Genomic DNA, 26,776 nt, shown 5'->3' with positions numbered 1-26,776 from the left:
AAACCCTTAAAGATAAGTTCACCTATTTCACAGATTATGACACATCTAAGCCGGAATCCCATTTCTTTAAACTGCAATTATCGTCTCCATCCAAATTTATCTTGACCCACACTAAATTGATCTATTCCAATTCTTTTAGAACTGAATTGGCCACACAGGATTATGATCACTGGAAAGATACCATTGATTTAAAATCGATTTGGGGCACTAGGGCTTGGCAGGTTCAGGGAACTGAAGCTTTGCATCGTGTCTGCCTAATCCTGACTCACATTTTTATTTTGGAAGGATACAGTGCACCAGACCACTTGCTTTAGCCTGGCAACTGCAAAAAAATTGAATATCCCATCCATTCCATCATTGGCGGAATATAACAAATGGTGTGCACAGTTGAATTATATGATCGATGTATTGCAAGTTTTGTTTCGAAATGACACTTTCAAAGTCTCTGGAATTGACACATCCAGATGGTTGGTTTGGCAAACAAATTCAAATGCATGTCAACTGTGTTTTTCTAATGCAACACCTGGTTTCACACAGACTAACCGGATCCTTCTTATCCACATTCACATTCGATCACCACATACTCGGTGGGTAAATTGTGTCAACAATGGTTGGAACATTCAAATTTGTCGCCAGTAAAACAACACTTGACACTCTTGTCGAGTGACATCAATTTGGCTGATTTTATCTTATGTCCTAGAATTCCTAGAACAAAGAGGTTTATCTATGCAGCTTACAATGAAGTTTGGAAGCTTTTGCAGATTGAGGCTGCGCTTCGTCTGTGCCAAATTGATCAAGCCAATTTGGAAAAGGTCCTTGCAGTAGTCGACAACAGTATCAATGCACTGTCTTCACGCATTTATACCTTAGATAATATTGTTTAATCTGTCATTGAGATTGTTCAGAGTAATGTATCTGTGTTATATCACAGTCAAAAGCAATTGCGATCAGTTATGCAGTTTGCATGGACGTTACAGACTCTCAAAACAAGAAAGGTCCCATTGGATTATTTGAATGCTTCTGCTTTGTTTTTACCATTTGATTTGGCTGATAAAAAGAGATTTATGTCCATGAAAGATGCTACATACACGCTATTACACATTAAACGATTACAACCTTTGCCATTCTCTGTGGCCAAGACAGATTCAGCTGTTTGGTTAATTCATGGGGTTACCTCTCTCTCTTTCTCGCTGTTTCAATTTACATCATGTATGAAACATTTTCCGACAGGAAGCTTTGGACCATTGGGTAGTACATTTCTCTATGAACTATGGCCCCTACCTTTCACTTACAGATGTCAACGGGAGGATAAGGAAGTATTCCTAACAGGGGAGGGCTGCGATTCCACAGTAGGACATTCCCTGGTTTGTAAACACGTTAGGTTGCACGGCGCTTGTAATGTATCTGCGCCTAATCTTGCTTGGTTTTTTATAGAAACTCCCATCCCAACAATAACTCCAGCTTTTACCCTGTTTACAAACGGCAGTTATCTTATTTTGAACAGCCATGACTGCTGTGGTTTACGGGCAGGAATTCCGTATTTAGTAACAGTTTCATAACGTGTTACTTATTGTAGCAATGTGCTTTTTCTGCCCCCGCATGGGAAAGTAGATAGTTCTATTTGGCCTTCCATTCCGACTTTGAAAACAGATTTCAACAAATTAAGCAGGCTCAAGGTGCTATTGTTTCAACAAGAAGTGGCTCTCACTTCAGCTCGAGAGACCTTCGAGTTGCAGGTGGATAGAATAACTAGCGAGATTGTCGTTTCTGAACACGAACCTCCCACTTCACTTTGGGGAGCTTATACATCAAATATTTAATGCTTCTGACACCAAAGGCCTTGGTCATTTTTTTAAACTTGTGGGATCCGGACTTGTGACTTTTTTTCAGACAAGATTTGGAGTAATACCGACTTTCATGCATTCGATTTTTTCCAGTGGCTTCGGAGGATTCCCTTTATTACTGGTGCTAGATGGTATCCGGCTTCTTCTGTTCCTTCAGCGCAATGACTGCTCATCTTGTGATAATGCTCAGACCGGGCCAGTTGCAAATGTACTGTGATCGGATGCAACAACAACGTTTTGGATGCTTGCCATTAGCAACGCTTAGCGCGAGTTATGGCTTAACTTTTCACCTTGCCAACTTCACTTGTGTGCAACCTCTGTTCTACTGCCAACGGTGCCCCCTCTATTGGGCTATGGATTTATGCCTCTCCAATACGTCATGTTCAGACCCGGATTTTAACCAGTTGATGGGTCTCTTAGAGGCCCATGAACAGGCCTTCTCTGGGAAAGGCCATATGGCGCGTGCGGCTGCACTTGGAGTCTTGGCTGAATGGGATGTCTGTGCAGCTGCGCAGATCCTCTTAGAATGAAGTTTCATCAAATATCACGCAAGTAGCCCGAATATGCTCTTGGAAGCATCAGATTACGAGAAGTATGTCTGTTCCTTTGACCTACTTGAGTGTATGGTATCAGTTTTTTCGACTAACGATAGGATGGCCATTTGGAAGGAATTCCATATACATTCATGGATTTACCACCTAGTTCTTAATAACATTTTCCCTGAGACGACAATGCTTGGCACGTCACAACATTTTTGTGGGGAATTTTTCCAATTTGTTTTTTCGGGCGCTTCTGAAGTCTGCTTACCTCTGAACTCTGTTTTTGTCTTTTGTCTATATACTATGGGGCAGATTTACAAGCCCCTTGCGACACATTTTCGCCGCCGTTGTGTCCCTTCTGTGATGCAGCGGCGGCGTAAACCATGCGCCATGTTGCACCTTATTCACAACGTGACGCATCTAGGGAGATGCGTCACGTTGTAAAGCCCTGCACCACATTAAACCTGCGTCAGGTTTAATGTATGCAGGGTGGGCGTTTCGTCGGAAAAAGTCTCGGAAAAGTGTCGCAGTGAAATCTTGTGAAATCTACAAGATTTCACTGAGTCACTTTTCCGACGTCGCTGCGTCAAAACCCTGCGCCTGCTTGAAGCAGGTGTAAGGCGTGACGCAGCTTGTTAGATATGGGCAGCCCCTGAGCATTGCTGGAGTTGCGCCGCTCTTGCGACACGACTCCAGCAATGCGCCACCCTTAGCCATCGGATGCATCACGCATCTGTTTATCCTTGCGCCACGATGCACCGCATTGTAAATGCGGCGCATCTCTGGTGGCGCAAGGGTAAACTTGAGTGACGCATCTTACCTGGTGCATCCTTGCTGATATGCAGGGATGCGCCAGTCCTTGTAAATCTGCCCCTATGACCTTATCAAGGGAAGGGTGTTATATGGCCATTAGGGTCGTTGTCGACATTGCTAAGTTAGCCTGAGCTCTGCTGGCCATGACGCTGCTTTTGTTCACATTACTACAAGACTTTATTTTGCAAGACTGTTTATGCCTTTCACATGAGAACGGTCTGATTTTTGCGTTCTCTGCTAGTTCCTGGAGTTTAGTCTGAACACGATGTGCATGGTCGATAAACAATGCCAGTGTTATTCTGTTCTGGTGAGTCCTTAGCACCTACACAAAACATGCTGCACTGCTGGAAACTCGTGCTTTGATATTACGGGGATGCATGTAGCTCAAAATCACACTTGGAGAGAGACCTTTCCATGGATAAGAGCTATGCTGTGCCTATGATGTAAAGCTTCCATCTAGGCTTTAAGGTATGGGGTCTCCTGACAAAGCCCAGAGAACTTCTGTTATATAAAAAAAACTTCTTCCAGACAAGGGGAGGGTGGTCAGGCCTTATAGTCCCTTTTCCACTGTCTGTACATGATGACATCCCCCTTATTATTCCATGGAATTGTAACAACTCTAATTGTTCTCAGTTTATGCATTTTGTTGCTGGTAGTGGCTCGTATACTGCATTATAGAGCACAATAGTTAAAATAAATATTTTGAACTATTATAGTGACTCTGCCAATTCTTATTGTGGACAAGTACGAGTGAAAGGGTATGTCTTGCTACCACGATTCCTGAGAGAGTCGGGAGTGTTGTGTTCTGGGTTGTCTAATAATTTGTAGCTTCGTGATTATGTAGGAGAATGAATGAGACACTATAGCTAGTCGGTTTAGGGATTTTGGGCACTAAGGTGGTAGGAAGGTACAACTACTATACACCGAGGTCCTGTTATCCTGCGCATACTTCAATGTATGTGCAGAATCCCTGCAACAATAGTTTGGAATACCAGTAGATGGGGGATTAATGGAGCAGGATTTTTGAAAAATAAAATCTGCTTGATTAATTCTACTCAAATGCATGTATTTTTATAATATACCTAAAACTACTAATATAACACAAGAGTGTACAACACGTGAAATGTGCACAAGGAACGAAAGTTGATTTTCTTAGTTGAACAATGTTGAGAAAAATGCTAACTGAATGTTATTCTGTCTTCCTAACTGCAGAAAAATAAACCAAGAATATGCTTTAATTCTTCCTGAAAGTAGTGTAGGTGTTTAGAAATAATTCTCTCTTTTGCTAAAATGAATGTAGGCCTTAAGAAATGTTAGGGGATGTGCTTCTGTACTCCTGTCCCTCAAAGTTTATCAAGTGTTTTCTTGGAGTGTTTGTCGTCTAAATTTTTTTAATGCTTCCTTGGAGTGCATATTTTGAGCCTATTTCTGAATAAAACAGATTTATTTCCTGTCTAGGCGAGGGATATAGAACACATGAATGTAACTGTAACAGAGAATGAATACATTAGTAGCTAAATTATTTCCCCTTCCTCAGAAGGAAGTTATACAATTTTTAGACAAAAGATGTTTAGAGATATTACTTAGGTCATTGTCAGAAGACAGCCACACCATCGTGTTTAGCCAATGAAAATGTTTGTAGAGAGAGCAACATTTTAGCTGAAGAAAGGAAGTAGCGTACTATAAAGATTCCTGTGGGAAAACGCTCCTCGGCTCGTTCACAGAATGGTGACCTGTCCTGCATTTGTGGTATGCTGCATGCCATGCAGATTCTTGATTCTCTGGCTGGCTGATCCTGCTGTTCCCTAAGAGACCTTCCTGGAGAATTTGCACATCGATGGCTGATGGGGCTGCCTTCGCTATACCCTAACATGTGCATTAGTATTTCATCTTGTGAGTGAGCTGTTTCACTGACATTTCTCTCTCTCACTCCTCTATACCCGATATTCTGATGTTTATTGAATGATCTGTGATGATTACTGTGAATCTATTCTGTATTCTTTGAATCGATTTATGCCATTTTAGTTGTATTTTATTTGTGATTGACCATTCATATTATGAAATAACAAGAAAAAACAATAACAGGAATAGTCTCTGTCTTTATTATTGTGTTGAGTCATTTTAGATATATTTACAATGACCAATGTTTAGCATATTTTTTCATTGTAGGTCCTTGTGTAGGAATAATATTCAGTCTTTCATTATTTAGTCCCTTTTAGCTCTACCACAGATTCATCGGAGGACCTCTTATATGGCTAACAGTGTGACAATGACTAATGGGTCAGGCAATAGAGATATGCTTCTGATTATGCTATAGGGGTTGGTTTGGAGAGATACCTACAAAAAAAAAAAAAATTACTTCCCCTGCATCAATATAATGCAATGTTAAAATTAAACAGGTGAATAATTAACAACTGTATAGTAATATAAATGGATATTAAATAAACAATTCTAATCTTTAAGGCGGTTCATATTTACGGACCGTAGATAAGTGTTGAGCCGTACATCTAGATAGAAATGAAGTAAGGGGTGACCATAATAAATCTTTTTTAATCTCTGAAGGAAGAGAAGTAGCATGGGCTCAATCCAGACGATGGTGATGAGACAACAGATTCCACCATGCCAAATAGGAATTTTTAGTTGTATTTTCCCAATTAGTTGTGATTATTTGAAATGCTAAAGCAATCATCAAGTCAACAAATTTCCCAACCATGTGCTGAGAAATTATGTCTATGACCTCAAAAGGGAAACCTGCTGACAAAATTTAGTTCAATTTATCCCATACTTGTGTGACCAGAGCATTTTGGACAAGGGGGAATTCAAAATACATGTGTAGAAGATCACTATTGTCATGAGCACAGGACCAATAATTAGTTGTAGGGGAAAGTTTAAATTTACATAATCTCATGGGGGCGATATATAGCCTGTTGTAAAAATAATATAATGTTTGTTTTGTGCTTGCTGAACAAGACAAGGTATGAATCTTGGCCCATATTGATTTCCAAGTGTGAGCTGAAAATTCCTGATTTAGTTCTGATTCCCACAAGAGCTCTGTTTTAGACTTTGTAGTTAGTTTAGAGGAACAGAGCAATAATTTGTATATGATGGAGGTCCTCATTTGTGAAGAAAAGTCTATTGTAGAAGGAGAAGGTTGTATGTCTGGAGCTATATCAGGTTGTTGAGATATGAAGAGGAGAAAAAGAGGGTTAAGGCGTTGAACATGAGAAGCATATTGGGTAGATATGCTATATCGTTCCTGTATCTCCGAGAAATCTAGCAGAGAACCCTTAGAGAATAACTGTCCGATGACCATAATACCCTTGTTAATCCACTCTTTCCACGCAAGAACTTAATTATTTAATTTAATATTTGTGTTCTACCAAATTGGGGTTTGTAAAATATTTTCAGATCTGGAATCGGAAGAGGTAATTAAAGGTTTGGTAATAGCTATAGAATGGGTAAGTATTGGGAAATAAAACCTTTTGGGAGTTGGGTGATACAGACCAAATCCTTAACAGCAAAGGGTAAAAATAGTGCATGTTCTAGTTGCCCCCAAACTGTTGTTGAGTCTACATGAGTTTCAGGAAGGGAAACCCAAATATGTTTCAATGTGAAGGCTGAATGATGTGTTCTAAGGTTAGGAAAATTAACCCCGCCAGAATCTTTAGGTTACTGAAGGCGGGCTAAAGCAATTCGAGGTTTGGGTTTGTTCCATAAAAATTGGGTCAAAGAACGATGAATGGTTTTAAAGAAAGTAGGAGGACGAGATATTGGAAGCAATGATAAATAAAAATTGATAGGTAACATCATTTTAATTGTAGCCAGCCTATCCCACCAGGACAGAAATAAATGGGACCAACCTTCTATGAGTGCATTATTTTTAGTCAATCTCAGTAAGGTTAATCTTAATAATTTCTTTAATATTGTTGGAATAGAGAATGCCTGCACATTGAATACCTTTTGCGTTCCATTTGAAACCAGAGTCTTTGAACATATCAGGAAGACGGTATTTATTTAGCGGCAAGACTTCTGAATTATCTATATTAAGTTTATAACCCGAAACAGAGAATGTGTTTAATAATGAAAACAACTCTGGTAAGGATGTAGTGGGGTTGGATATATATGGTAAAATATCATCCGCATATGCTGTGTATTTTATATTCAGATTTTTTTTTAAATGAAAACCATGAAATGAAGGAGACTGGCGAATTGTTTCCAGGAAGGGTTCTAATGATAAAATAAATAAAAGGGGAGACAAAAGACAGCCTGCCTAGTACCTCCATGAAGGGGGAAAGTAGTGGGATTGTTTTCCATTGACCCAAATAGAGGTAGAAGGTTCATAGTATAATAGCTTAATATAATGGATACAATGAGGACTAACACTGTGCCATTTCAGTGCACCAAATAAATCCCCAATTCACTCGATCAAAAGCCTTCACAAAACCTGACTAATGCATATCAAGAACACCAGAATGAATACAGAGCCAGTAATTTAGCAAAAATCTTATAGTCTGCATTTATCAATGAGATAGGCCTATAATTGCTACATTGAGAGAGATATTTATCTTTCTTAGGTAGTAGGCAGAGCATGGCCTTAGTGAAAATGAGCCTTATGTCCGTCCTGTGTTAAAAAAATTATTAACAAGAAGCAGTAACTTGGGAATTAAAAGCTGTCTAAAATGTGAATAAAACTGAACAGTAAAGCCATCAGGCCCATGGGTTTTATCTTTGGGGAGTTGATTTATGGCATTTAATAGGTCTTGTTCAGATAGAGGAGTATCCAGGGAAGATATATCTACATTACTATCAGGTTTTAATAGATCGATTGAAAAAAGTATCTAATTGTTCAGTAGAAGGAGATGATTCAGGGATATAAAAGTTGATATAATATTCCAAAGAGCATTCAAAAATGTTAGAGTCACTTATATGCCTGACCCCAGTTAAATCTGTTATGGCAAAAATCTTAGAATCCTGTTTTTTTATTTTAAGGTAATTTGCCAAGGATCTGCAAGATTTGTTCCATCCCCCCATACACTTTTGCATTAAACATAGTAGGCTAAGCATTGTCCCAAGATTGTTTGTTGTATTGTAACTTGGCCTTAATGAGTATAAATAACGTGTCATTACCATTGGAAGAGAATTATTCATGCTTAAAAATCTTAATCTGTTCTAAGAGTTGCGTGGAATCCCTAAGAGCTCTTTTTTTTTTAGCTACAAAATATATTATAAAACCTCTTAAGGTTGCATTAAAAGCATCCCAGACAATATTTGTGTATCTAAGGGAAGATTATTTATCAAAAATTCTTGTAGGAAAACTGTGAATTGTTCTGTAAATTGTAGGCCAGTAGAAGGGAGTTAAATCTCCATCTACGAGTGGGGGAAATGGGGCTGGGGCAGTCAAGGTCTACAATAACGGGAGCATGATCAGAGATGAGAAATGAACCTATTTCTGCATGTGTTAAAAATTGAAGTGTATGCTGGATAAAAAATATGTAATCTATTCTGTAATGGGTACTATGGACAGGACAGAAAAAAGTGAATTCCAAAACATCGGGGTGTGATGCTCTCCAAACATCAACCAACCCTCTAGCGCATATGGATTTCATAAAGGCTGGATTTAACCATTTTAATATCGAAGTAAAAGAGCTTGAGAGGAAGTTTACCACAGCTCTATGCCCCAGACCGCTGCACACTGACACTGCAGGGATGGACTTGCAGCTGAGCAGTGACTCACACTTCAGCTCACGGCTCTTCTCAGGTGAGCTGTGCTCTCTGAAGTTCTTGCATGGCTGCTGGCGCCATCACGTGACAGGCAGCCTTTATGCTGTGGCGTCTCTCTCCCACAGGTCACATTAGGAATGCAGTCACAGCCAGCCTCTTCTCCAGAGAGGGTCAAACGATGTGGCTGGAGTGCTTCACTGGTAAGGGTGAAATTTAAATCCCTCCGCCTGTCGATTATGTTCAGATGAACTGAAGGGGGCAGCTGCAGTTAGGGAAAACATCTTGTGCCGAGCCCGCCAAAACAAACTCGCAGCACAGACGAACATAAGTGTTGTGCACGGCGGGCCAATGGGCAGGCGACAAGGGGAAAATGCAAAGTAATGTTTTCATGTAAATTGCCAGTACCCATTTCTGGTACTGAAAAGTGACAAAGACATGCCAAAACTTGCTGCATGACTATTGACTATTAATTGCACAGGCCCAGTAACACGAGGTACTCCCTAAGCTAATGGCCCAGATTGGAAACGTGGCCAAAATGAATTCTGTAGACTGAAGTGTAAGTGCTACAAAGAGCTCAGATGTAACTTTTAGTTTAAGGGGCTGAATTGAACAAGGAAGCCAAGGAGAAGATTAGTACAGTGACACTTACTTTGTGTCAGTGAGCGCCAAGACGGTACGGGGGGCCAGCCGTGACTACTTCCCTTGGCACTGTCCCGGCTGGTCTGGGCCGGACAGTACCACAGTCCAGGTCACTAAACAACTTGCGTGGCATTGCTTCATCACAGCTGCACTGGTCTACTGCAGGGTGGCCAGGCTGCAGAATACCACACCACTACTCTCCTGCAGCTAACCGCAGTCAGAGTTCAGTCTACAGCATTATTACGCTAGGCCACATGGTGCAAGCTGCAGTGGGCTACTGGCTCACACTGACTGCCAAAGAACTTAAACTGTGGTGCACGAGCACCGCAAGCGGCAGGGCCCACCTGACGGTGATTGGTAAAAACAAAATAAAGACCGAAGACTCTTGTGAGGGGAAGTCACCAGTAAAATTAAAATTGAGGTGGTATGGGATAAACCATTGTTGCCAAAGCTAGCTGAGAGCTGTGCCAGCCCCCAAGCCTCCCTCAAACAGCGCAAGGAGTGCACGCTGCCAGATAAAAGCTTTGCCTAGTGGAGGTGCTAAATAGCAGCGCTCAGGTAGACAGCTGACATGTGTGACAATGCATGTCAGTGCAGTGATGCGGACCACTGCACTGAAATGCGTGAGTAACATCTATAGCGTGATGCTTGGCAGGGCTGGTGATTAAGTTGCAAAATAATGAGTTCCGGTGCCCAAAGCACTGCTCAGATGCCCCCGGTCTGTGTTACTAAATGTTAGTGCACCAAAAACCAAGACTGTGCTCTCTTACTCTCAGGAAATATCTGATGAGTAAATATAAGTAATGTAAATAAAATGATCAAATTGAAGTGAGTGCTGGGGCCCAAACCAGCAACTACCGCCTCAAATTAAACACTGTCCTTAGGGACAGGGAACCTTGCTCAATCAAACAGATGAAGTAGCAGGACCAGCTTAGGGATTTCCCTCCCAAAAGAGAAATGTAGACCCACACTGAAGCGGTCGGTTCTCTGGCTCTGAACCCATTGATGCGAGACACCACCATACTGTGCAATGGACCACTGCTAATTTTAAAATGCCAGATGGCAGAGTTGTGGATAATGAGCAATCCCTCCCAATTTTCGAGAGAGCAAGAGAGACCATTACTACTCAAAATGAGGGTAAGAGTCTCTGGTAGCAGGAGTTGATCAATTAAGTAAGTTTAGAGCCTATGGACCTGGAGGATCCAAGGCTGCCCCCCAAGCCATCAAATTAGCACGCCAGGCCTTCAAATAGGACTCAAAACCAGGAGGTGCGAGAGGAAGATGAACCACATACCCAGGTTAAAAGAAAAAGATTCCAGTTAAAGTTAATACCCCTTTCATTCAGATCAACCCAAGCATTAGTATCCATTGCACTTGCCAACAAACACTCCCTTCATAAGAGAACAGACAATGCAGAATCTTGAACCGACGGAGTCCTGAATGACCGTCTGCGTGATGGTTATTTATGGAACTGTGACATGATCTGGAGTCTTCAACAGTCCCCTGCCCCTTCAGAATCTGAGCAGTTTAACAAATACAAGAGCTAAAGCTGAGAGAATGATCCCAGTCACAGGTCAAAGAGGACGTCTCGGCTGGAGCCAGAGACAGAAGACAATTCTGTTTTTTTATTTCATTGCTTGTGCTTAGTTTGGTGTGGGATCACATCAGATCACTGGAGACAGTTGGCCTTTTTCCCTTCTTTCTTCCAAGAGATCCTTCACACACTGACAGGAATTCTTCTCATTTGAGGTTCTCCCATTATTGGCAGGGAAAGTTTGATTTAGTGTTAGGGTGTATATTTGTACACCCAGTGGAGACCATTTCCTAATGGGGCACAGGGCCAGATCAGGGACATTACAGACCCCATCCTCCACCTGTGAAAGGTTGTTTAGGGTCACAGTTAGGGCCTGAAATTAGCAGATGAAATCACCACCCACTATTTTGCGTGCCTCCCCCAGTAAGGCTGCCATATGTGCAGCAAGCAGATCCATGGTTGGCAATTCCTGCCCATTACCTGTAGATCTTAAATATACACTGTAAATGAAACCATCCAATTGAGATGGGAACAGGAGGTTTATTCATAGAATATCAATCTGATGGTGTCTCTACCTTCGTCAGTGAACACCCAAGATGGGAATCTATCCAAGAGGCCAGGCCCCCCAAAGGTCTGCCCCAGCCCCTAACTGTTGCCTCTTTACTATAATGTAAAAATCACCTCACTCCTCTTTCTTAGTTAGCCATGAATCTTGAAAATGGCTGATGTTGAATTGGTTAATGAAGAAGCCCAAGTCTGTAAGTCAATTATAGATCCAAGGGTAGCAACGTTCCACAAGATCACTAGCTGCAAGATTAGCTTGAGCTACGGTCAGGATCTTTTGCGTTGTTTCTCGAATTGGTACCACTCTGTCATGACGTACCTGGTCGGGTCGAAGGGGAGAAAGATCGCGAGGATACCTTTGCCCCTTATGTCTCTCTTTTACTCTGCTTCCAGCCTCCCACAGACATGATAGATGACAAGCTGGATGAGGGCTTTTCTCAGCCTCACTTCCTGAACTCAGGGCCCTCTCACTTGATAGAGTCACATGGGCATATCAGCAGTTCCGACAGCCCTGTGAGGGACCTCATATCCAGCCTCCCTCCAGCAGAATAAGTCCTCTCTGGTGAAGAAGACTCTCAGAAAGAGGACCAGAATTGTGTGGAGCCCTGTGACATGACAGAGCCGGAGGACAGTACCAGGATGATCCCAAAAAAGATCCTGGAGAGGTACGCCCAACCGAGAGGTCGTCCCGAAACACCAAGAAGAGAACTAGAGCCATTCCGGCAATGCGAAAGGACCAGCCGCTCTCCCAAAGGAGCAGGGCTACCGAAGGTACGTGATTGCTTCATAGGACCGTTCTTCAAAGAGCCATCAGACGCTAGCAATCTGAAATAGAGAGAAGGGGAGGGGGAAGGAGGTTAACGAGTTAAAAGCGATAGCCTGCAAACAAGCGACACTGGTGGTGTTAACCGGGTGTTTTGCGACCCCCCCCCTCACTCCATAGACCCATTGGAGCTTGTGCAGATGGACAAGTCATCCAAAAAAGGCCTTCTCGTTTGTTTTTATTTCCCCGAGGAATCATCCCCTTGACGTGGGCTGAAGTACCCGCGGTCTAACATCAGAGGACCGAAGAACCGGCAACAGAGACTGTTTATGACAAAGAACAATAACGTTTATTTTCTGTTTTGGCCTTATACCGCTCCTGGTCGTCCTTGTTGTCTCCCTACCACCACATGCTCCTTGGGTGCTTCCCTCTGAAAGGGGAGCCATGTCTTCTGTTTTTTTTTTATAATACTTTCAATGCTAGCTCTACCTATTCCTAGTTTATGAGCCAAGTAGTGTGTTGCAACTATATTGACCATACTATTAGCCATTAAACCAGATTGATGACCTACAGTGTGAGATAAAGAATCTACTGTGGTTGTGGCATATAGGCTACCTTGAGGATTAGCAGCTGATCTGCAATGATACTGGATTTGGGTCTCACTGTCTTTTTGGCGGGTAGAAAAAGCCTTACTATCAATCCCTATACCTATACCTATAGACCTGACCCTATGTTTTCCTTCATTATCACCCCCCCATGGTAATACTCTGTATACCCATTTTGTTGGTAAGTCAGTCCACTCCCTCCAGTGTGTCAAACCTGTTAGATATGATTTGATTTTAAATTTACAACGCAGCAGTTACCCAAAGGCATCAAGTTAGAGACAGGGATACTGCAGGTCCTGTTATGCCAGTGTTGGACATTAGAAGAGGTCATTACAAGAGGTGGGCACTGAGGTGGTGGGATCAAAAAGTTCCTTCTTTAAGGGGGGCAGAGGAACAATATTTATACACCGCTCCCGATTATACCCAACATCTACTAAGAGTGTTCAGACCAATTTGGGGGTCTATGAAGTTAATGATAATGCATTTGCCAGGGCGATCCACCCAGCCTTTCCCAATCCACCTGATTCTGTGTGTGAGCAGTATGTTTTGCGCCAGTGAGGTTTGAAAATTCTTATTCCTCATAAGTCAATTCAGGCATTTATTGGCCAGTTCCTCCTGAGTTTCACTCTGTCCTTCATGTATTTCTGGAACACCTGACATAATTGCCATGTATGGAGAGGATGCTGGTAGTAAGTTAATATTTATAGGAGAGTGTGACGATTGACTCGGCCCACCAGCCTGTGACTCCCATAACATTTTTCCCTTAGTCTGGAATGTTTGTCAGTGACGCTCAGCCGGAGGCTTGGCAGAAGTTGGTGGACTAGATCCTAGTATTATAGGGGGCATAATCGGGGGTACAACTAGGAGGAAGTCCCTATGATCATAGCACTGTACATTCCTCCCAGAGGGCAAGGCAGAATTGTTTGAGGTAACACAAACGCCTCCTGTTGCACCTTGTAATTGACATTTGTTCCTTAAAATGTCCATACAGGTTCTCTAGCATTGTGAGACGGGCCAGTATATATTGGTATAAGTTCCATATTTAGTATAGTTTTTACATTCTCAGTGATCTCCCCTGCTAGCTGCGCCACACAGCCTGTTTGTGAGTTGGTCTAATCAGACTGGTATCTGTTGTTGAAGGTATGATTGATACAGGAATAACGGGTGGTTTTTCGGCATGCTCCCCTGCCTTGATCTGCTTGCTCCACACAACCCTCTGCACTTTCCTTGCAGTTTGTATGTTTTCTGCACAGCTAGAGGAGTGCAGACTACCATTAAAAGCATCAAACAAAGGGTCAATGACTTTGTTAGCCCCATTAATCACACTTGCTCATCCTTTGGGGTGGCTGTAAGAGTGATATAATCAGACGGACTTGTCAATGTCCGCGGAGGTGCCTCTATGTCCAAAGAAAGGAGCCTCTCCGCCAACTATTTCCATTGCCACAACCCCCTCGCCCTCTGTAGCATTCTGTCCACAGATGTAGATTTAGGGGAGAGGGGGTGGCAAACGGACGCCCTCCAGAACATTTTCGCTTTCTCATTGGTGCCTTGCTATAGTGCACAATGATTGTAACAAGTATTACAGTTGCTTAGGACCCAGCATACCTGGCAGGATCCTTGATGGATGGTAGTGTACTGAAACAGGGACACCAGTCCATGAATCCTCCAATAATTAGATGATCTCAGCTAAATTCAGGCAAAAGAAATAATAAAGATGGAACTCTCACCCTACACTCAAAAGGAAAAAGTTGGAGGGGTGGCTCAGCCCGGCCTCATTCAGCCACAGATAGGCCTGCCCGGGCACGTCCCAGGGGCATCCCACGCTGCGGGACTGCAGCACTCCTTGTAAACATCTAATAGGTCATAGCTGATGGCGCAAAGGGGGTTATGGAACTTTGAGTTCCCAGCAACTGCAGGCAGGTCTGCGGCAGCTCACCCCTGATGTTTGCTGTCATCTTATTCCTTGCCAATAGCCTCTGGTGAGGATGGCTCACACAAAACTGAAGGGGGTCTTCTTACCCAGAGCAGAAATAGTGGCCTAATACAGGTCGTAATGCAGCCCCCCTGCGAAATATCAGCTTCCCTTGCCCTGCATGCACTGCAGAAATTTCTGGGGGCACCACAACCAGATGATAGCGCGCACAGTGCAGATGTGCACTCCATGACTGTAGCTAGAGAGGAGAAAAGGCAAGCTAGACATGAATCCATAATATTGTGTGAAGAAATACCCAAACTGAAAACAGAAGAGACATACATGAAAATATTGGTTTCAAAGGAAAACTGATCCCGACTTCTTGACGTAGCAGTGTGAAATGCAGGATCCAGTACAAAAAGATTTATGGAAAGAGTCTGTCAGTTTGCCCACATCTACATTGGTAGGATGCAGGTCTGCATGTCTGGGACCCGAAGCACTGTGCTTTGTTAAACTGCTAGAGAAGCATGTTCCCTTTTCGCCACTAGGCTGCACAGTTTGCTTGAGTTGCGCAAAGGAGAGAGCCAAGACATGGCAGTAGCATACTATTTGCATATCAACTAAATGGAACCTATTGTATGGTGTAGCCTACTTGTTTCCAATGGGAAATACTTTAAGAAATAACCGGAGCCGTCGCATCTGGTTCTTAGAACTTAACTTGATCTCATGCAACCAGATTGTCAACAAAAAAAATATTGCAGAGACAGTGGAAGAGGGAAGCAGTCTGAATCACATGTACAAACTAAGAATGGAGTTTAGATAATGGAAAAGAATATACTAAAAGAAACATTTCTTTGATGTAATACTTAGAGTAAGGTGGCACATTAATAATGTGCATGGACACATCCAAAAACCAACTTGGAATAAACTGACCCCAATAGCCAAATTTATGTCAAGTGCCAGCTGCAGAAATCTAGAAGAACATGCTTTGGAAAAGCCAATAGTTCTGATCCATGAAAAATCTTAAGTAGACGAATAATGGAGGGTCATAGGGACAGGCTGAGGACAACCACACAGAAACAGAGTGTGGGTAGGAGTTTTGGACGGCAACCATACAGACAATGGCAAGTGGGTGGGTGGGAGGATATGGGGTAATCGTACAGATAGCGACGAGTGGGTGGGAGGGTCAAGGGCAACAACAGATAACAGCAAGGACAGGGACAATAACAGACAATGGAGAGTGGGTGGGAGCAACCACATGGACAACAGAAAGCAGGTGGAAGGCATGGAGCATCCATGTGGACAACGGGTGGGACTGCGGGAGAACCATAGAGAGGGAGGCAGTGCACAACAGAGCCAAGTGAAAAGCACATATTCTTGCTGTAACAAAGAAACAAGTATCGCTTGAAAAAATGATCAGCGGAAGTACACAAGTAATGCATCCATGTTTAATGGGAGGGACACAGTGGAAAGTAGTCTACAGAAGCTGACGAACAAGAACCAAACAAATGAGAGTAACAACTAAGACAACCAATGATAAGCAATGGGTGACCTCTAAGCCCCCTGTAAGATAACAAGAGACAGTGCATGCATAATTTTGATCAGGTCCACAAAAGGGTGTCAAAATAAAAGACTTATTATAAATATGAACAAAAACCAAATGTTAGTAATCCTTTTAGTCTACATTTTGTAGAGCAGTAGTGGCATGCATGCAAAGTACCCGCTGTGATATTAGTGGTTGGTATCAAGCAGACATTTGGAGTTCAATTGTTGTACACTGATGTTCACTCCAAGCAGTGAATCCAGAACCCTCCAAAGTGTCAGTGCTCCCCACTAGCCATATGATTAACCTCATACCTGACACAACAAGCCACAAACTTGTGCTGTAAACAACTTCTCTCTCATGGCATCAAGGGAAGCTACAAAAAACATTTTATACATAGAAATGTCAGTAAATCTCTCACAAATCCTTCAAATAATTCAAACAGGAGAAACATAATTGTACATGCTCCACTATTTACACTTTTACTGGGTTTGAATTCTTGTGATAGTTTAGGCAGTGCTGTTCAACATAATATTAAGCAAACAAAGTGTAACCTGACCTGCTGTTTGCTAAATGCGGTTTTAAAGAATAAAACAGTTTATGATCTTTATCTTATTCCAATGGTCTAATGCAATTTAATTACTTTCATACAGAAAAACACATTCTGAAAATCATAACCAGTCAAAAAATAATTCAAAACATATCATCCTATTTTGTCCATAAATTCATCATTTCTTAACAATTAACTACAAAGGCTGTGACCCTACTGGAAATGCATTTACACGTCTAGCGGACATGAAAACATTTAAAACAACATGCTCATCATATACATATGCCATTAAATGATGAATTTATGAACACAATAGGCTGTTATGTTTTGAATTGTTTTTTGACTGGTTATAATGTAATCATTAGTTTGTCTAACGTCAACAATGTTTGTTTTATGTTTCAAAAATGTATTTTGTCATTGGTGAAACATCGTATCTTTGACAAGACATGGTTACACAATGTATGATTTTCAGAATGGTTTTTCTGTACAAAAGTAATTAAATTGCATTAGACCATTCAAATAAGATAAAGGTCGTAGACTGTTTTATTCTTTAAAAAAGCATTTACCAAACAGCAGGTCAGGTTACACTTTGTTTGCTTATTGTTAGTAGGTCCTTCCTGACTGTAGTGGACCAAGCCCCCTTTCTTAGATAGTTCAACAGAATAAGGTATATGAAAATATTTGTGGAAATGGGAAACAATGGAACAAATATACTTTTAATGAGTGAGACAGTGGTGCTGGAACAATTTTCAGACTGGGTGTGTTGCCATCAATGTTACATCACTGCACTCCTAGGAATTCTTAAAAATCCAAGAATTACATGTGGAGCACGTGTTGCAAATGAGCCACGCACATTTAGCAGGAGAATGGTAAAGTGGAGCATGGAGCATTTTGGAGCACACTGTCACAAAGGTATTACTAAGGAATGTTGTGATAGCACCCGGTCATTTATAGACAGGACATTTTCTATCAAAACGGCCACTAACTTTGCACAGATATTCAGTTTTACTGAGAAAACTCTACAGCGCTCAAAGGATAACGTATGGATATCATGTTTCCGCAAATGTGTCATTCTATCACCAAGTAAAGTATTTGATTTTCATTAAGATCCTATTAAAATATTTGTTTTCATCACACTTCAGAATAAGAAAAAAATAGTCGTTTCTGCTTAGCTGTTTATTTTGAAACATTAGTACAAGTTCATTTACAAGTATTTAAATTTGGGTTGGTGTTAGAAAGAAAACGACACCCTACCGCCTTTCCATTCACACCAGTGAGATTGTAACATAATTCACTATACACAATCCTCACACTTTGCACAATAAGATAAAGAAAAGTAAACACCAATCAATATATTAAAAGAAAAATACGCAATTTGACCTCATTCTTTGAACGGACAGAAAATCTAACTAGATAAAAACCCATTTTCAAGTCGCCTCATTCACATTCAGAAAGCCTGCATAGTTATTTTGGGGGTGCTGCCGCCCGCCCCCTCTCCCCACCACCACACATTAACCAGATTCCAGTGCCTATGGAGTAAGCCTCACTCTGGGCGTTCAAGAGAAGAGGCCAAGTAATCAGGTAAAAGAAAACCACCTGCTTCACTGAATTATTGTTTCTGAACCCAAAGTTCTGTTGAATTCTGGGACCAATATATTTTAGGGGGTGCCATCCTAAATGAGATCACTGTGCAGCTGAGACATACAAAAGCTCACATTTCCGTCTGCTACCTGTCTGGGTTTGAGCCCCAACATTTGAGAGGAGAAAATTTCAAATATATACTTACTGCGTTTAGATAGAGGTATTTATTTTAACTGCGGGCAATATAAAGGATTTTTAGCGTTTGATATTTCTCAAACATAACTCCAAGGAGCAGAGAAGCACTGCAGACTCAAGTTGCAAAAGAAAGGTGGGTGTAATTTGTGCATGTACCCATTTTCCATGTGTGGTTTTTGAGTCCGTGCAGGCTGAAACGAGATTATGGAAACAAGGATATGACAGCGAGGGGGTGAGAGAACATACAATTTGAAGTGGAACATAAACCACAGATATTCTTTCATCACACACTCATGTTAAGTTATGCACACTGGATAAATATTTTTGAAGGCAGGGGTACCCAACTGTAGAAGGTCAGATAAATGCCAGATTTTCAGGTTAGTCACAAACTAAACTCGGTCTTGAAGACTCTCCTAAAATCAGCCCTTTTGGACGCAACTTGGACTGGCCTGATTTAGACAGTTCGGTAATAGAGAATGTCAGCATGGAAGTTTATAGTTCCAATTCGATTGGACAATATATGAAGTCAAAGAATATTAATAAAGTTATGTGAACTGTTTACATTGTCCACCACTTCCAATAACTGATCCGGTTAAGGAAACACTCAAAGACCTAAAGATTTCATCAAGACCCCAAAACCGGCCTATCCAATTTTAGTACATTTGCCATGTATATTCTATCCACTCCTAGAAGCAATTAAATGTAGAGGTGTGGGCTGGACAAGAAGAATGAAGGAACATAAAAAAGTGATCAAGCCTGAGGAAAACTTAATACAACCTTGTGATTATCTGACTTGAACAAAAGATGGAAACACTAGATGAAGTCGCAATGCAGTTGAAGCAGTTAGAAATCTTATTTTTTGTTAATCGTTTCTGATCTAAACCGCGGCGGCCATCTTAGGTTGGGGAAAGCGTCAGACGCTTCCCAGTGGACAGCATAAAAGAGGAAGGGCATGCCTCCGCGCAGCGGTCGCGCCGGGTCCGCGCTGGAGTCGTGCCAGAGTCCTGCCCGTCTGCGCCCGTCAGCGCCAGGGAGGCACCAGGGGCCAGGCATACCACTCCCCAAAATATAGATCCAGGTATTTCCAGGGAATTCATACTTTCTCTCAATAATCACTCTATACATTGTTACAATGTTCTGAACCCTGACACATGGGTAGGCCCAGTCGGCTGTCAGCACTGTAAAGCCACATTTGCCCCAGAGCCAGCACCCAATGATAAACCGCGGCCTATTGTCCTGCAAGGGGGGCTCATTAACGCTAGGTCTCTGTGCAAGAATGCTCTACACATCCATGACCTGATCATGGAGGGGGGGGATTTAGATTGGCTCCTTATCACAGAAACCTGGCTAAAGGCCTGGTGCAATCCAGATATAGCAGTGGCCCTCCCGCAAGGCTTCTTAATTCAACATCTGGATAGGCAGAAGAAACGGGGAGGAGGGCTGGCCATCATCTATCGTGACACCATGAAATGTACCACGTATGAGCTACCAGATATCAAGGGTGCAGAGGCCATGGCCTTCTGTTTAAATATCCATGATTCTTTTACGTTCTCCGGTGCCCTGGTGTACCGTCCCCCGGGCCATCCCAAAGATTTCCTGGAAAGCATTGGTGATGTTCTGAGCGAGCTCACGCTCAGATTTGCTCACTTTACGCTGCTTGGAGATCTCAATCTCCATCTAGACTCCCCGGAAGGACCAGGGGTAGCCTGTTTCATGGACATAATCAGCGTCCTCGGCCTTAAATTGATGACGCAGGAACCTACTCATATCGCAGGCCACATACTAGACTGTATTTGCTCCAACTCAGACGCTTTGACGATCAAACCCCCCTAGCATCCAATCCTGGTCAGATCATAAATTTGTCCCATTTGACCTGTCACTGGGAAACAATGCTCCAAGGAAAACCACTAGGAAAATAACCAGGAGTTCCAAACCTGACTGGAAAATATCACTTACCCAGCCAGATCTCTTAGGGAAAGCAATAAAGAGCAAACCCACACTAACTGGCCACACCTCGACAGACAACCAGCTGTTCTGTGAATGGATCATGTCACTTAGCAAGCCCTCAGATCCAACGAGCTCAAAAAACAATTCACGCGGTATGAAAAATAAAAAGAGTGCCCCATGGTTCTCACAAGCGTTAAAAGTGGAATTAGGCGAAGTTAGAACGTTGGAATGAAGATGGCGTAGAAACTATGAGGCCAACGATTGTAACATCTATAAAGCTGCCCGGAGGCAGTACCATGCTTCAATTAAGCTGGCAAAAAAAGCCTATTACCTAGAGGGGTTTTCCTCTTCTGATAATGGACAGAAAGAAATCTTTAAGATCGTAAATAGTTTCACCAACCCCAGAGCCCTCTCACAGGAAATCTCACCATTCTTGCCCCTCTGTAACTCCATTGCCAACTACTTTGAAAAGAAAATCCTAAACATCGTCAAGGACTTTCCAAAACCGATACTGACCGCCTCAGAAACTGAAAGGCGGGAGTCAGTCAAGGAAAACACCAATATGCCCTGCTTTAACGCATTTGACCCCATCTCCTTAGAGGAGTCTCATTAGGCCATTCTATTGAGTAAATCCGGATCTCCTTTCGACCCCTGCCCCCCTTCGTTCCTACAAGCCTTGGTTAACAAGGTGAACCCCATCAACAGCATTATCAATTCCTCACTCTCCTCGGCTGAAATCCCTAGCAAATGGAAACTAGCAGCCGTCAAGCCCCTGCAAAAGAAACCCCTGTCTGATCCGACTATCCTCTCCAACCTACGTCCCATTTCGCTGCTCCCTCTGTTGTTTAAACTGACTGAAGCATTTGTCAACAAACAACTCACAAAATTTCTGGAAGAAAATAACATCCTGCATGCCAACCAATCTGGCTTCAGGGCCAAACACTCAACCGAATCCGCCCTTCTATTCACGGCAGAGACCCTGCGAACGGCCATGGACCAAGGGAAGAAGGCCGTCCTGATCTTACTTGATCTGTCGGCGGCCTTCGACACGGTCTCGCACACTATCCTGAGTGACCGTCTAAATAACTCAGGGATAAGAGAGGTAGTGCTGGCATGGTTCAAAAATTTTCTTGGCCAAAGACGTCAAGTCACTGTACTAGGGGAATTCAGCTCTGAGGAAAAATATATCAGCGCAGGGGTCCCTCAGGGCTCTAGTCTGAGCCCTGTACTTTTCAATCTGTACATGGTGCCCCTGATTGAGCTTATTTCCGCCTATCAGATCAGCACAATATCATACGCTGATACACAGCTCATCCTGGTGCTGAACAGAGAGCTGCCTGGAGCTGAAGAAAACCTCAAAACTGCCTCACTGCTACTTTCGAGTGGATGAAGTGCAACCACCTCAAATGTAATTCGGGGAAAACCGAAATCTTGCCTTTCGGTCCACAAAATCTGTTCTCGCCCAAACAGTGATGGCCTGAAGATGCCGAAGCTCCCCCAAACACCATCTCCTCTGCCCGTAACTTAGGCATTAAGTTAGATGACGCTCTGTCATTTAAGCAACAAGCAGTGGTCGTGGCCGGCACCTGTTTTCACATCATCAGAACCCTCAGAAAGTTTTTTTACCTCCTCCCCCTCCCAGCAAGAAAAACGGTTGCGGTTGCACTCATAACATCTAGACTGGACTACTGCAATAGCCTGTATGCAGGAGCAAATAAATCCGTGCTCCACAGACTGCAGATGGTCCAGCACGCAACCGGCCGCCTGGTCCTTGGCTAGCCTAGGAAGTCATCTGCTTCGGCTGCACTCAATGCCCTTCATTGGTTACCAATACATAAGCGTATCTTATTCAAAATCCTGGTTATCACTTTTAGAGCCTTTCACTTACAGGGGCCCAGGTATCTGTCGAATGGCTTCAGACGCGATCTGCCTGCGTGTCGCCTAAGGTCCTCCAATCAAAACCTACTAGTGACCCCTAAATTTAGGCTCACCAATAAGGGTGGGAAATCCATGGCTGTCATTGGTTCCAGGGCGTGGAACAAACTGCCACCACAGCTTCGGCAAATCTCAACAGAAAGGCTCTTCAGGAAAGCCCTGAAGACCTGGGTTTTCTCCCTTACAGACACCGCCTGTAAAGCCCTAGTATAAAGTGTACAGGACCCTTCGAACAACATCAGTTAGCCAACATGTTCCACCTAGGTTGGCACCAAGCGCCAAGATGCTCCTTGGAGTGATAGCTGCGCTATACAAATGTATTTTCCATTCCATTCCATCTAAACAATAATACAAAATAAACTCTGCTTGATTATTAACCATTGGAAGATCATGCTTGAATTGTATCTACGGTTATCAAGAATACTTGTGTAGTCTCTCTCATAACGTTACTCTCTGGCAGACACTAATCAGGTTGAGTTTAGTGCATCTAGATGCGACTGATATACCTCGGTCTTAGAAAATGATTCCTGTCAATGCCTTTATTCTTACCCTCCAAGTAGTTTCCATGGACAGTTTTTAACTATTACTCCTTGGGCATATGGTTGTCCAATTTGGAGGGTGTATAATTTATCCCTTTTTATTTTTTTCTTCCTCATTTGTTCACAGATATTAATTAATAAATAAACTTGGAATCCATCATGTCCATATATATCCAATAGCCTGCTGCCTCAAATAAGTGTTTATTCTGGGTAATTAATTTACACATTACTCTCAAAATTCAATGACAAAATGGATGCTTGGTCAGATGTATTTATAACCAGAATATCGTTCATATGTTCAATGTTTTTAAATTGGCAGCAATTAATGCCTTTAAAGCCCCCACCTTCGCCGAAGAGCTGTGCTAATCACATAATAATGGTACAATAAATATGTAAGAAATCGAGGATGAGGCAAGCCTGAGCAGTGCCTCTAGTAATCTCTGCGGGCATTGGCATTTGGTAAGCAAGAAATACAAGTTTAGAGCAAGGGCCCCTCGTGACTGATCTATGCCACTTTTCAGGATGACCACTGAGAATGAGTTTCATTTCGTTTCAATCCTTCCTAAGCACACCTTGCGGTGATACAGAAAATCGAGAATAGATCTGCCATTCTATCAACTGGGGATTTGACACTCCATTTCAGGGCAAGTTGGAAGGGGATATTAAATCATTAGCACTCTTACCTAACCCAGTTCTTAAACTGTCAGAGAAATATCCCATCCAAACCTACCACAAAACTTGAATCCAAGCTCAACCCCTGCAGTGGAAGCTTCTCAATGATTCATGAAAAATATTCCTATGTTTAGATAGTTACTTGTTCCTTTCCTATGACCATCTGAAGTTAGGAAGCTACTCATCCTGAAAACTGACCAAAAAGTGTGACATTTAGATGGCGTAAATCTGTGTTCAAGTTCTGCTTTGTATACTTGTGATTTTTAGAGATAATCCACTATTGGAGGGGTGGTGTGTAGAATTCTGTGGTCTTTCTTTCACATTTTACATGATTTGCTACTTCATGGTACTCAGCATTTCCCTTTTTAAATATTTGTTGATCAATTTATGCAGCACACTTGTACCAGCTTTTATGACAGTGCCATAACTTACAACCGAGTCTAAAAGTTAGGATTACGACGAGATGAGAGGTTTAAACAAACTTTGAAAAACAAACAATCACTTTTTTTGCTTACAATTCAAGTTGTTAAAATGAATATGGAACTGAGTTTAGGAAACGCCTGAAGAGGTGAGCTTTGCACTGCTTACGGAAATTTGAGAGTAGGGACAGTGTCTGAGGTTGGAAGAAAGCTAGTTCCAGGCTGCCATTGCATCCCTTTTCCTCAGAATGCAAGGCTAGGGTTGTTAAAGAGTGGCTTCCAGGTAGGAGAGTCAGAAGTGCAAATTAAGCAGTAATGTGTTTTTTTTCTTTAGAGTTTTATATACCGCAAACTTGACCCGAAGGTGTCCGAGCGCTTTACATGAGCACCAGTTGCATCAATCAATCAAATCAATCACGTTTTTGTAGAGAGCGACTACTCCCCGTAAGAGTCTCAAGGCGCTGGGGAGAAGGGGAGGTGCAGGTTCCAGTCCATCAAGGAGAGGGTCTGTTGAAAAGCCAAGTTTTGAGGTTTCTCGTGAAGATGGGGAGTGATGTGGTCTGTTCGAGGTGGAGCGGTAGGGCGTGAGGAATGAGAAGGAGTGGTCTCCCGATCTGGTCTTTCTGGAGTGGGAAACCATGGCGTAGGAGAGATGGGTTGATTGTAGGGTTCTTTGGGGTGCGTGGAAGTTGAGTCGGCTGTTGAGGTATGCTGGTCCGGTGTTGTGGAGGGCTTTGTGTGCGTGGGTGAGGATCTTGAAGGAGATTCTAGCCTCAATGGGGAGCCAATGGAGTGTGCGCAGGTGCTGGGAGATATGGCAGTTTCTTGGTAGGTAGGGGACCAGTCTTGCGGCGGCGTTCTGGATGTTTTGTAGCTTGTGGGTGAGGTTTTTGTTTATTCCGGCGTAGAGTGCGTTGCTGTAGTCGAGTCTGCTGGTGAAAGGGCATGGATACCAATAGAAAAGGGGGAACCCCCAATGGCGAGATAAAGAACCGGTAAACAAAGGGTAAAAGGCAAAACACTTCAGAAAGAGAACAAAACCGGTTCAATAGATATGTAATGTGGCCTACTGAATAGGTCCTTGATGAAAAACAAGACAAAACTGGAACAGAATTAGACAAGAAAAAGATCAAAAATACTCATAAGGAATTATAAGTAAAAAGATAAACCTTTCATGTTTATTTTACTTTTTTTGTAGAGGAATTCATTTTTCAATTTATACAAATATGGTTCATCATAAGAAAAACATATATGAATATAATACAAACAGTCACAATGCATCAATAAATATACATTAATCAAAAAGCAAAGTGAGTGCCCCACTTAGAACCTCAACTCAATCATACATACATTCAATCAAAACCACATTCATAACATCAAAACAAATTGTGGGTGAACACAAGTAATCCTTGGGTATTCAAATGGATGACTTGATTGTATCTCATCCAAATGGAGCCAGATGGTACTTCAGAAAAGAGAGGGTCATCGAATCAAGCGCCAACGCGCGTTTCGGTATAGGGCCCACAAGGGAGCCCCACCTTCATCAGGGCGTAGACCAAGGATAATGGGGGGCAAACACACGATCTATAAATTCAAACAGATAAATGTAATAAGATAACAAAATCTAAAGTCTTGTATGTCCAAAAACACATCCAGTTATGTCACAAATGGCTTGCGAATAAGCCGCTTAATATATATGGCCCAATGGGTCCAACAGTAGCATAGAGAAACAATTCACCCCTAATAAATAGTGTGACATAGTAAGAAAATGTGAATCCAACCACCAAAAGAAGTCGAGAATGAGGATCAGATTAGGTAAGTGTTGAAAAGAAAATGAGACAAATTAAAAATGAGCAAATTTCAAATGCTGACAGAAATATTCAGGGAAGAAAAAATTAAAAAAGGACCCATCCAGGGAAGTACTGAGACCCTAGACAGACCTAGAAACCTATACCGTGAACCACAGATCAAAGAAAAGTAATACATACTAAAACAAACGTCTTGGGAAGGCCATGGATGATTCGCCTCCAAGCTACAAAGGCAACATGAAACAGTGTCCTTTAGGAGCGTCAGATAAGGCTCACTGTTAACAATGGTTTTCTTTTTTCTAATGGGGAACAGGCATAGTAGTGGCGCTTAAGTCATGTGCGCCAGAAATCTGAAGAAAAAGATATAAATGAACAAAGAATAATAAACATTGGGTATAGACCGGTATCTATTAAACCACACTGATCAAACAAGGCTGTATGAAGGAGAATAGGTCAGAAAAGGCTTTATAATCAACCTACTTGTATTCAAAGTGAATCCAATGTAAGCGCAAGCCCGGAATACTCCAATTAAGTTCTTCGAAAGATAAAAGTATGTCGAACTGCAAAGTTTTGACAGCGACAGACAGAGAACTAATGGTCCATGTCCAGAGATATGTTGGCATACATTAATAAAGTTTCTGCAAAACAAAATT

The 26,776-nt window shown here is 42.3% G+C and overlaps 1 protein-coding gene across 7 annotated transcripts in view; it reads right to left on the bottom strand.

Annotated features, from left to right (window-relative positions):
* Positions 1-26,776, bottom strand: part of IRAG2 (inositol 1,4,5-triphosphate receptor associated 2) — a 1,211,571-nt gene that overhangs the window by 557,144 nt on the left and 627,651 nt on the right. For all 7 annotated transcript variants that reach the window (XM_085652757.1, XM_085652760.1, XM_085652761.1 and 4 more), the window contains one exon: positions 16,792-16,853. In XM_085652757.1, coding sequence (XP_085508883.1) covers positions 16,792-16,853 — 62 coding nt within the window. The remainder of the gene's footprint in view (positions 1-16,791; positions 16,854-26,776) is intronic.

This window comes from Triturus cristatus, chromosome 4_1 (genome assembly GCF_964204655.1).
Source record: "Triturus cristatus chromosome 4_1, aTriCri1.1, whole genome shotgun sequence".
Taxonomy (NCBI): Eukaryota; Metazoa; Chordata; class Amphibia; order Caudata; family Salamandridae; genus Triturus; species Triturus cristatus.
The sequence above is the reverse complement of the archived record's forward strand: the minus strand, read 5'-3'. Positions and strand labels throughout refer to the sequence as shown.